At 41.9% G+C, this 11,254-nt stretch overlaps 1 protein-coding gene across 1 annotated transcript; it reads left to right on the forward strand.

Moving 5' to 3' along the window:
* The first annotated feature begins 3,582 nt into the window (after positions 1–3,582).
* LOC131470849 (uncharacterized) lies at positions 3,583–9,114 on the forward strand. The gene is made up of 7 exons (XM_058646880.1): positions 3,583–4,456; positions 4,863–5,222; positions 5,298–5,552; positions 5,629–5,722; positions 5,977–6,040; positions 6,138–6,217; positions 7,191–9,114. Exons 1-7 carry the CDS (start codon positions 4,423–4,425, stop codon positions 7,246–7,248), a joined length of 945 nt encoding a protein of 314 aa, XP_058502863.1. The 5' UTR covers positions 3,583–4,422; the 3' UTR covers positions 7,249–9,114.
* The last annotated feature ends 2,140 nt before the right edge of the window (positions 9,115–11,254 follow it).

Here is an 11,254-nt window from a genome sequence, read left to right on the forward strand (position 1 = left end):
AAAAGAACGTATCTTCTAAGTAAAAGAACGTATCTTCTTAGTAAAAGAACGTATCTTCCAAGTAAAAGAACGTATCTTCTAAGTAAAAGAACGTATCTTCTTAGTAAAAGAACGTATCTTCTTAGTAAAAGAACGTATCTTCCAAGTAAAAGAACATATCTTCTAAGTAAAAGAACGTATCTTCTTAGTAAAAGAACGTATCCTCTTAGTAAAAGAACGGCCGTTTCTCAATACTCAAGTAAGAAAGTATGTACTTGCTTACTTGGGAAGTATATACTTGAGAAGTACGCTGGGAGTATATACTTGCCAAATACGGGAGTATGTCGTTTTTGTCAGGCTTCCTTCTTCTTATGAACGATTGGTGATGAGTTGATGATGCAGGAAAAGACTCCACTGACACAGGACTCATACCAAACAAAGGTATTTTTATTTAGTAACAAGTCAAGTCCAAGAGACCCTCTTGTCTCATGTTTACTTATTGATGTCAATCATCAATACATTTAAGGTTTTGAACATTAGCTGTGTTAATGTGTTCTTCTTAGTTCATATACTTCAAGTACACAAGTATGTGGTTGTTTCTCAATACTCAAGTATGCAAGTATGTATGTTTGTTCTGCTGTTTGAATGGTGGCTGGCACCAAGTGCTGCAGCCTCATTATCGCCACCTACAGTGTTGATAAATGAACATATGAAATACTTTTAATAAATGCATATATATGTTGTTATTATTATTACATTTGAAATATTTAACTTCATTTATTAATTAATTCTATTAAAATAAATACAATACAAATGATACAATGTGGAAAATAGATATATTACAGCATTGTAGAGTAGTATATATAAGAATGTATCCTCTTAGTAAAAGAACGTATCTTCTAAGTAAAAGAACGTATCTTCTAAGTAAAAGAACGTATCCACACATACAAAAGTGGAATACTGAGGCACTATCATTATTCATGTATCTATTTTATTTTTCAATCATATTAATGTTTGTCTCTAATGTGTGTGTGTGTGTGTGCCGAGTGTGTGACAGCTCTGGCAGTCATGTTCGGCAGAAGCAGTGTGTGTTCATCATTTTACACTTCTCGCACGACACGTTTGTTTTTCTTTTCCATTATTGATTCACTCAGTTAAAAATGAGTCTGGTTCAGTTAAGTTCAGTCTGGTTCAGTTAAGTTCAGTTTAGTTCAGTCTGGTTCAGTTAAGTTCAGTCTGGTTCAGTTAAGTTCAGTCTGGTTCAGTTAAGTTCAGTTTAGTTCAGTCTTGTTCAGTTTAGTTCAGTTTAGTTCAAATTAGATCAGTCTGGTTCAGTTTTGTTCAGTTTAGATCAGTCTGGTTCAGTTTAGTTCAGTTTAGATAAGTCTGGTTCAGTTTAGTTCAGTCTGGTTCAGTTTGGTTCAGTTTAGATCAGTCTGGTTCAGTTTAGTTCAGTCTGGTTCAGTTTAGTTCAGTTTAGTTCAGTTTAGATAAGTCTGGTTCAGTTTAGTTCAGTCTGGTTCAGTTTGGTTCAGTTTAGATCCGTCTGGTTCAGTTTAGTTCAGTCTGGTTCAGTTTAGTTCAGTTTAGATCAGTCTGGTTCAGTTTAGTTCAGTCTGGTTCAGTTTTGTTCAGTTTAGATAAGTCTGGTTCACTTTAGATCAGTCTGGTTCAGTTTTGTTCAGTTTAGATCAGTCTGGTTCACTTTAGATCAGTCTGGTTCAGTTTTGTTCAGTTTAGATAAGTCTGGTTCAGTTTAGTTCAGTCTGGTTCAGTTTGGTTCAGTTTAGATCAGTCTGGTTCAGTTTAGTTCAGTCTGCTTCAGTTTAGTTCAGTTTAGTTCAGTCTGGTTCAGTTTAGATCAGTCTGGTTCAGTTTTGTTCAGTTTAGATCAGTCTGGTTCAGTTTAGTTCAGTTTAGATCAGTCTGGTACAGTTTAGTTCAGTCTGGTTCAGTTTAGATTAGTCTGGTTCAGTTTAGATCAGTCTGGTTCAGTTAAGTTTAGTTTAGTTCAGTCTGGTTCAGTTAAGTTCAGTCTGGTTCAGTTAAGTTCAGTCTGGTTCAGTTAAGTTCAGTTTAGTTCAGTCTTGTTCAGTTTAGTTCAGTTTAGTTCAGTTTAGTTCAGTCTGGTTCAGTTAAGTTCAGTTTAGTTCAGTTTAGTTCAGTCTGGTTCAGTTAAGTTCAGTCTGGTTCAGTTAAGTTCAGTTTAGTTCAGTCTGGTTCAGTTTAGTTCAGTCTGGTTCAGTTTAGATCAGTCTGGTTCAGTTTTGTTCAGTTTAGATCAGTCTGGTTCAGTTTAGTTCAGTTTAGATCAGTCTGGTTCAGTTTAGTTCAGTCTGGTTCAGTTTAGATCAGCCTGGATCAGTTTAGATCAGTCTGGTTCAGTTTAGTTCAGTCTGGTTCAGTTTAGATCAGTCTGGTTCAGTTCTGTTCAGTTTAGATCAGTCTGGTTCAGTTTAGTTCAGTCTGGTTCAGTTTGGTTCAGTTTAGATCAGTCTGGTTCAGTTTAGTTCAGTCTGGTTCAGTTTAGTTCAGTTTAGATAAGTTTGGTTCAGTTTAGTTCAGTCTGGTTCAGTTTGGTTCAGTTTAGATCTGTCTGGTTCAGTTTAGTTCAGTCTGGTTCAGTTTAGTTCAGTTTAGATAAGTCTGGTTCAGTTTAGTTCAGTCTGGTTCAGTTTGGTTCAGTTTAGATCTGTCTGGTTCAGTTTAGTTCAGTCTGGTTCAGTTTAGTTCAGTTTAGATCAGTCTGGTTCAGTTTAGTTCAGTCTGGTTCAGTTGTGTTCAGTTTAGATAAGTCTGGTTCACTTTAGATCAGTCTGGTTCAGTTTTGTTCAGTTTAGATCAGTCTGGTTCACTTTAGATCAGTCTGGTTCAGTTTTGTTCAGTTTAGATCAGTCTGGTTCAGTTTAGTTCAGTTTAGATAAGTCTGGTTCAGTTTAGTTCAGTCTGGTTCAGTTTGGTTCAGTTTAGATCAGTCTGGTTCAGTTTAGTTCAGTCTGGTTCAGTTTAGTTCAGTTTAGATCAGTCTGGTTCAGTTTAGTTCAGTCTGGTTCAGTTTAGTTCAGTTTAGTTCAGTTTAGATCAGTCTGGTTCAGTTTAGTTCAGTGTCAAAGGTCAAAGGTCAGTGTGAGTAAACAACTTTAACCAGCGTTGGAAACAACTCCACCTGCTGTTCGTCTCTGTCAACTGACAGAGAGATCTTCCTCTTCCTCCTCCTGCTCTTGCTCCTCCTCCTGCTGCTCCTCTGGTTTCAGGTGCGTATGATGTGGTGTTGATCATCAGTTCTCTGGACTTTGGTTTTGTTCTGATCGCTGTCGTCAGGGAACATTGTCTCGTCACCAAACCCTGTGTGTGTGTGTGAGGACCTGTAGAGTTCATCATCCATCCCTGTGAAAGGTCATTGATAAGGTCTCTCTCTGTCTCTGTCTATCTGTCAATCTGTCTCTCTCTCTCTGTCTGTCTGTCTGTCTGTCTCTCTGTGTGTCTCTCTCTCTCTCTCTGTGTCTCTGTCGATCTGTCTCTCTCTCTCAGTCTGTCTCTCTCTATCTGTCAATCTGTCTCTCTCTCTTTCTGTCTCTCTCTCTGTCTCTGTCTCTGTCTCTGTCTCTGTCTCTCTCTGTCTCTCTGTCTCTCTGTCTCTCTGTCTCTGTCTCTCTCTCTCTGTACAGGGGGTGTGGTCTGCATGTCAATCATGAACCACACTACAGCAGCTGCTCAGGAGTTCAGGAAGGACCAGGAGCGAGAGCTTCAGCTGATGGAGGAGGCGGAGCTTTGGAGACGAGTGGGAATGAGGTAAGGTGGACAGATATATCAGAATGATACCCTGAGGGCGGGGCTGAGATGGACACGCCGCACATTGGTGGGTGTGTGTGTGTGAGAAGTGTCGCAGTGATATTCATGAGAATCAATGAAAAAACGTTCAGTGACAGAAATATGTCATTATGACTCAGTGATTGAGACCAGGGGAGGAGCCGTAACCTGACTTACAATAGTGGGCGGGGCAAGGTACCACAGGTTTAAAAAAGATAAAACACAGGGTTTCATGACACCAACCAATCCAGACATGTGACACTTTGGCTCCTCCCAGCACAGCAGGCGGAGCCAAAAGAAAGATGTCATCCTGTTTGTTGGAAGTTCAAGCCAATCACAGTCTCATTTATGGCTCCACCCACTGGCAACAAGAAGTTAAAAAACAAGAAAAAATGTTCAGCACCACCCAGTGGATACATGAGGAAATTGCAGCACACCTCGAGTCACACACTCGCACACACACACACACACACACACACACACACACTGATGTTTGTCAGAACAGGATGCGACAATCATTTTTAGGGAAGTAAGAGAGAGAGAGAGAGAGAGAGGAAGTGTGTCCACAGGAAGTGTCCAGTGTGGTTTCACCGTCAGTCTCTCCAAGGGTCTCTTCTCTCAACAGCAGCAGCGATGGAAGTTTGGAGCTTCATGATTCTTCTGACAGGTCAGACTCAACACGTTCATCCGATCCATTTGTTCTGTGACATCATCAGTGTGTGACATCATCAGTGTGTTGAGCAGACGTGCTGATGGTTAGGGTTCAGTGCCTGTTACCATGGTGATTTACCTTCATAACCACTGAACCAGCTACAGAAGATCAGAAACCAGAGATAACCAGAGTTAAACCTCAAGTTAAAGCTGAAGCTGATAACTCAAATTTAACCTGGAGATTAACCCACAGTTTAACCTGATAACCACAGCTGCTAACTGCCTCTGCTGTGGCTAGCCTCAGTCTTATTCTAATCTGATTACCTGAGCACATGTTCATCATATTTGGATCGGTTTCCATGGAGACCGATTGTTGTGGTTCTGTTTCCATGGAGACCGATTGTTGCAGTTCTGTCCTGTAGGTCATGTTGCTGCTCAGACGGTGAACCTTCCACGTCCTGTTTGTGCTGTGAAGGGTTCGAGTGTCACGCTCCCCTGTTCCTTCAAACCAGCGTTAAAAGACAGACAAGAGCTCCAGATCGTCAGAGTCGTGTGGTGTAAGAACCATCTGATCTGTCAGCGTCAAACTCCGACTGTGTACGACAGTGAGTCAAAGACAAACGACCCTCGCTTCCTGTACCTGGGAGACAAGAGGACAAACTGTACTCTACAGATCAGAGATGTCCGTGAGGTAGACAACGCCACGTTTCGCTTCAGGATGGAAGCGGTTGATATGTCTGGACATTTTACCAACCAAACCGGAGTGACAGTCTCAGTCGTTGGTAAGATTTTCATCATCTGATTATGAAGCAAACATTTCATGTTAGTCCTCAAACTTAAACTCCAACTGTCTTCAGACGAGACTGAGCTGAGGATCGAGAGCTCCAGTGATGACGGCGTGAGGTCAGAAGGTCAGAACATCACACTGCTCTGCACGTCACACTGCTCCACCCACCAACTCAACATCACCTGGTTCAGAGATGGCCACGCCCTCTCAGAGACTGGCCCCGCTCTCCAGCTCAGCACTCTGACAGCAGGGGATTCTGGGAACTATACCTGTGGGTTGAAGACGTCCCACTCTCCGCCGTACTCTCTGCACGTGATAGCTACAGGTTTGTTAGATCTGGTTTCTCTGAGCTCAGATCCTGAATAGGATCCAGTTTAAACCTGACTTCCTGTGCTGGACAGGACAAAGTGTTGGACTTCCTCTGATCATTGGTGTGGTCCTCGGTGTCCTGTTGGTTCTGTGCGCTCTCATACTCGCAATCTTCATCATCAAAAGGTAACGTCACTCGACCTGTTTGGTTCTGACCAAAGGATTCAAACCCTCACTGAAGAACTGATTTATAGTCATTCCTCTTCATATGGATCAGTGGTACAGTGGGTTGGTGGGTCAGTGGTATAGTGGATCAGTGGTACAGTGGGTTGGTGGGTCAGTGGTACGGTGGATCAGTGGTACAGTGGGTTGGTGGGTCAGTGGTACGGTGGTTCAGTGGTACAGTGGGTCAGTGGTACAGTGGGTTGCTGTGCTTACAGGAAACTTTCAGCAGCAGCAGCAGATAAAAATCAGGCAGCTGGAGTGATGGATGATGTGCCACAGGTGAGTAACATTGGTAATATTATAATGAACTGCTGCTGATGTGTCATTAATACCAGAAACAGCAAACCTAACTTCCTGTCTTACTTCCTGTTTCCAGAGGGATGAAGACTTCCTGTCACCTGCTGAGGTCGAGGTCAGCTACTCCATCATCAAATTCAAGCACAACAAACAGGCCAGGTAACAGTCTCACCTGTACCCAGGTGCACTTCTTGTCCATTTGACACACATGTGAAGTGGAGCTGCAGGTTTGATTCCGTGGTGAAACAGTCACATGGACAGGAAGTTCAGGAACTCCACTTCCTGCTTGATTGCTTCCAAAGCTGCAGACCAACTGCACCCCTAGTGATTCCAGTCTTCATGCTAAGCTAGGCTAATCAGTTGCTGTACAGCAGGGGTCTCAAACTCAATTTGCCTGGGGGCCACATGAGTTAGAGTCTGGGTGAGGCTGGGTCGCATCAAGTAAGTACTCAAAACAAGAAAAAAGCTACAACTGTCCAGTCTTCTCAGTCTTTATTAATAAGCTAATAATAAACACACACACACACACAGAAGTGTGTGTGATCATCTGTGAAAAACGGATGAACAAGTCAAAAGTTAATGTACATACATGCATGTCCAACTTGGTGGCGCTAGAGCTCTCGAGCTTGCGTTGCTTACACAGTATCACCACTTGAACCCAAGTAACGGGTGGTCTGCTGTTAAATTATTACAATATTGGGGAATTATTACATTATCAGGACCTTCGAAATGAAGGCTAACCTGATAATGTAATAACCTCCCGTTAATGTAATACTTAATTACATTATTGGTCAAAAGTGTATTACATTATTGGGAAATGCACTTTATTACATTATCGGGAAGTTATTACATTATCAGGTTTTATTACATTTTCAATGGACTCAAGTGCAAATTTTTATTACATTATCTGGGATTTATTACATTATCAGGTTCTACAAGGTGTTCTTTGATTGGACCTTTTCTTAGAACTGTGTGGGTGTGGCCATCTCCACTCTCTTCTTCATTTCCTCCTGCCTGTTTGGCTAGGATGATTAGCTCCATCCACTATTAACTTGCAAAACCCTGTTGACCAACAGTTAGTGAACTCATCACCATGTTTTCTCGCTGTTTCACTTCCTGTTTGTTTTTACAGACCAGAGCCAGAGGGGGGGGACACCATAATCTACTCCAGTGTAGCCAACCAAGAATGAAGCTCAAATCCATCACACCTACCAGACCTGCAGAGTGGTGATCATGTCACAGGAGTTTGTCGTGTCCCACTGAACTCCTGACCCATTGTAGACCCCTTGGAGACTCCTTGACCCACTGAACCCCTGTCCCACTGAATCCTTGACCCACTGAACCCTTGACCCACTGAACCCTTGACCCACTGAACCCCTGACCCACTGAACCCTTGACCCACTGAATCTCTGATTCACTGAACCCTTGACCCACTGAACCCCTGTCCCACTGAACCCCTGTCCCCTGAATCCTTGATCCACTGAACCCCTGTCCCACTGAACCCTTGACCCACTGAATCTTTGATTCACTGAACCCTTGACCCACTGAACCCCTGTCCCACTGAACCCCTGTCCCCTGAATCCTTGACCCACTGAACCCCTGTCCCACTGAACCCTTGACCCACTGAACCCCTGACCCACTGAACCCCTGACTCACTGAACCCCTGATCCACTGACCCCTTGACTCACTGAACCCCTGTCCCACTGAACCCTTGACCCACTGAACCCCTGACCCACTGACCCCTTGACTCACTGAACCCCTGACCCACTGACCCACTTGATGAACTCAAACACCATTGATTGTAAATGTTGTTTCTTGTAAATAAAAACAATGTTTTCGTCTTTAAAGGAGACATATTATACCCTATTTCCCCAAGTTAAAATAGTTCCCTGGTGTCCTAATGAACATGTCTGTGACATGCTTTGGTCAAAATACCATAAGGATGAAGCACCATAGCAGTTCAATAACCCTGCTAAACCCGCCCCTTTCAGAACGCTCGGTTTTGTGCGTGGCCCCTTTATATGAAAATGAGACACAGGCAAACACAAACCCACTTCTTCCAGGGGGTTTCTGATTTGTCCTTGTTACTGCGCTCACTCGCTCAGCTCCTGTTCCCTCCGCTCCATTCCTCTCCTCCTCCTTCCACTCGTTCTCTGACAATATCAACATGGCAGCGAGAGTGTCGTCACAGGAAGAGACGTCCGACACAAGGATCAAGCCGAACACTGACCAACTGTAAATCAGTTAAAAACACTTAGGGATAGCACCGCTAATCGCCACCGCTGATCGCTGCATAAACTGCCGCAGTATGTGACTGTATCAGACTGAGTCTGTGCTCCGAAATATGTTTGCTGACTTTATCCGGCACATTAGCTTCATATATAAAATCCTCTGAGGCTGGAAGTTTGTGTAAAACACTGTGCTCCACTGTGCAGCCACCAACAGCACACTTGTCCCTCCGCGTTGACATAATACCGCTCTTCCTCCCTCGTCTGCACTCTCTCATTTTATAGGGACAAGGTGGAGCTAAGGTGGAGCTCTCAAGGTAAACTTACTGGTGGGCGGTAACATTCACGCTGAAATGCGCATGCTGCCGTCATAAGTGCAGGGAATTCAACATCGCGTGTTTTATCGCCTATACTTACACTAAAGGGGACCATGAAAACATGACTGAGTATTCTTTTTCCACACTTTTGCGACTGGTAGGGCCTCCAGAGTCCCAAATATAAGTATTAAAATGATTAAAAAGTTGATTTTGCATAATATGTCCCCTTTAATATTATCATTCTCTGATCATTAGTGACTGAGTAAACCGTATGTAAGACAGTCTGAGTGTTCTGTGTTCCTCTCTAATGTTTCTTACTATAAATGTGTGAAAATGGAGTGATTCTTATCACTGACTTCCTGTTTAACTTAAGGGACGAATGTCCTCACACGAGGTTTAGTTTGTTATGCCTGTTCATAAATCACTGAAGATTTGATCACATGTTAATAATAAAATAATATAAATATCACAGTCACATCTAACAGTAAAACAATAAAAACTGTATTAAGTACTGTGAAGTTTCTGTTTTATTTTACAGTCTTTGTTGTTCTTTTTAATCATAGTCATTTTTTAAATCAGATGTAAACAATGAGGAACAAACACAGAGCTTTTATTTTAATTTACACAAACGTTCCTTTCATGTGTATATTTGTAAAATTCGGTGTCAATGGTTTTGTGTAGAAATATCAATTCTCACGGGAGCATGTTGCGTCACTTCGTGAAAACAGAGAAGGGTCTAACTGCTGACCCGCAGACAGAGGTAGAGTCATGCCCCCCAGGTAGAGACACCCTCCCTGGTGACGACTCCAGCATCCATGACGACTCCAGCATCCATGACGACTCCATGACTCCAGCGTCCTTGATGACTCCAGCATCCATGATGACTCCAGCGTCCATGACGACTCCATGACTCCAGCATCCATGATGACTCCAGCATCATGGATGGCATCTCTCCAGCATCACATGGATGTGATACTACATGGATTGTTGCTTATTGACACCATGCAGTATGGTTACTATGGTACTGTGTCATTCTGAATCCAACATGGATCTCTTTTGGAAGTTGTTGACATTTGCATTTGAGACATGCTGGAACAATTGTGATTGTGATGATAGTCTACAGGTGCCAGAGGACACTGAAAACCATCCCTATAGTAGATGACTCCAGCGTGCATGATGACTCCATGACTCCAGCATCCATGATGACTCCAGCGTCCATGAAGACTCCAGCGTCCATGACGACTCCAGCGTGCATGATGACTCCATGACTCCAGCATCCATGATGACTCCAGCGTCCATGAAGACTCCAGCGTCCATGACGACTCCAGTGTCCATGGTGGATTGAAGAGGGGGAACAGAACTCTGCCTATTTTTTCGGTTTAGAAAGATATCATGGGAAGCTCAATTTAGCAACTTAATATCAACAATACTGTAACTGTTTATCTGAAAAGCATAGCTGATTTCTGTTCGGACTTCTATAGAAATTTATACAAATTGAAATATTTCCATTAATCAACCACGACATTGTTGAACCTTCTTATCGTCACACCAATCTCTCAGGATGATCGGAAACTTTGCGATGATCCCATGACCTTGCAGGAAGTTACATTTGCAGTTGAACATTGTAAAACTAACACATCTCCCGGAGTTGATGGCCTCTCCGCAGAGTTTTATCAGGCTTTCTACTTGAAGTAATTGAGAAAGTGTTGAAAAAGGTTCTCTACCTCCCCCACTCACCTTACATTAATCCCCAAACCCAAAAAGGATCCACTATTTATTGATAATTACTAAACACTGATTACAACATGTTTACCTCAATGATTGCAAAACGATTAAAAAGTGTTTTAGACTCAATCATTGATGAAGTCCATATAAGACATATTTCAAACAATATTTGACTTGTCTTTGATATAATTGATTATTCATATTTATGTCCTGATGATAGTTTTATCTTTTTCATGGACTTTTATAATAAAGCCTTTGACACAGTAGAACATAACTTCATATTTCAAACTTTCGAGAAATTACTCTTCAATTTTATTTGGAAAAACAAGACGCATTATGTGAAAAAATCACCTTTGAACGCAGTGGTCTTAACTTTCTTGATTTTACAGCCCTTAATAATACTTTTAAAATAAATCAGATAAAACATTTTCTCAGAAATCCCACATCTACATGGAATTTTATACCCAACTATGTTTACTCTAAGGTTGGAGGACTAGAATATTTACTTTAGTGTGATTATAAAATAGAAAAACTTCCCTTAATTTTATCTAAATTCCACAAACAAATGCTCTTAGCGTGGTCGTTAATTTACAAACATAATTTCTCCCCACATAGGTGCTTCGTCTGGAATAATTGGCTCATTAAGTTCAAAAACAAATCTTTATTTTATAAAACCTGGTTGAATAAGAACATAATTCTAGTATCTTGTTGAATTATTCTGAATTCCTTCACACTTTGGAATTCCATTCAGCCCAAAAGAGTTTGCAGTTGTTATGGATCCATCCCGTCTGGTATTTGAACCTTCGTAAAGGGACCGGTAAACCAGACTGTTTACCATCTTTGGATCCTAAATTGACCTCAGTTGGTCGTGTATGTGTCACTACCCAAATTTTGTTCCCTATTGGTCTCATTGTGTTGATAACCTG

The sequence above is a fragment of the Solea solea genome, chromosome 13, assembly GCF_958295425.1.
Source record: "Solea solea chromosome 13, fSolSol10.1, whole genome shotgun sequence".
NCBI lineage: Eukaryota > Metazoa > Chordata > Actinopteri > Pleuronectiformes > Soleidae > Solea > Solea solea.

Excerpts from the sequence above, each read along its gene's own strand:
- LOC131470849 (XM_058646880.1), top strand. The coding sequence starts at position 4,423 with ATGGAAGTTTGGAGCTTCATGATTCTTCTGACAG. Across the intron at positions 5,223-5,297 it reads AGTGACAGTCTCAGTCGTTG|ACGAGACTGAGCTGAGGATC; the intron begins GTAAGATTTTCA and ends AACTGTCTTCAG. Across the intron at positions 5,723-5,976 it reads GCAATCTTCATCATCAAAAG|GAAACTTTCAGCAGCAGCAG; the intron begins GTAACGTCACTC and ends CTGTGCTTACAG.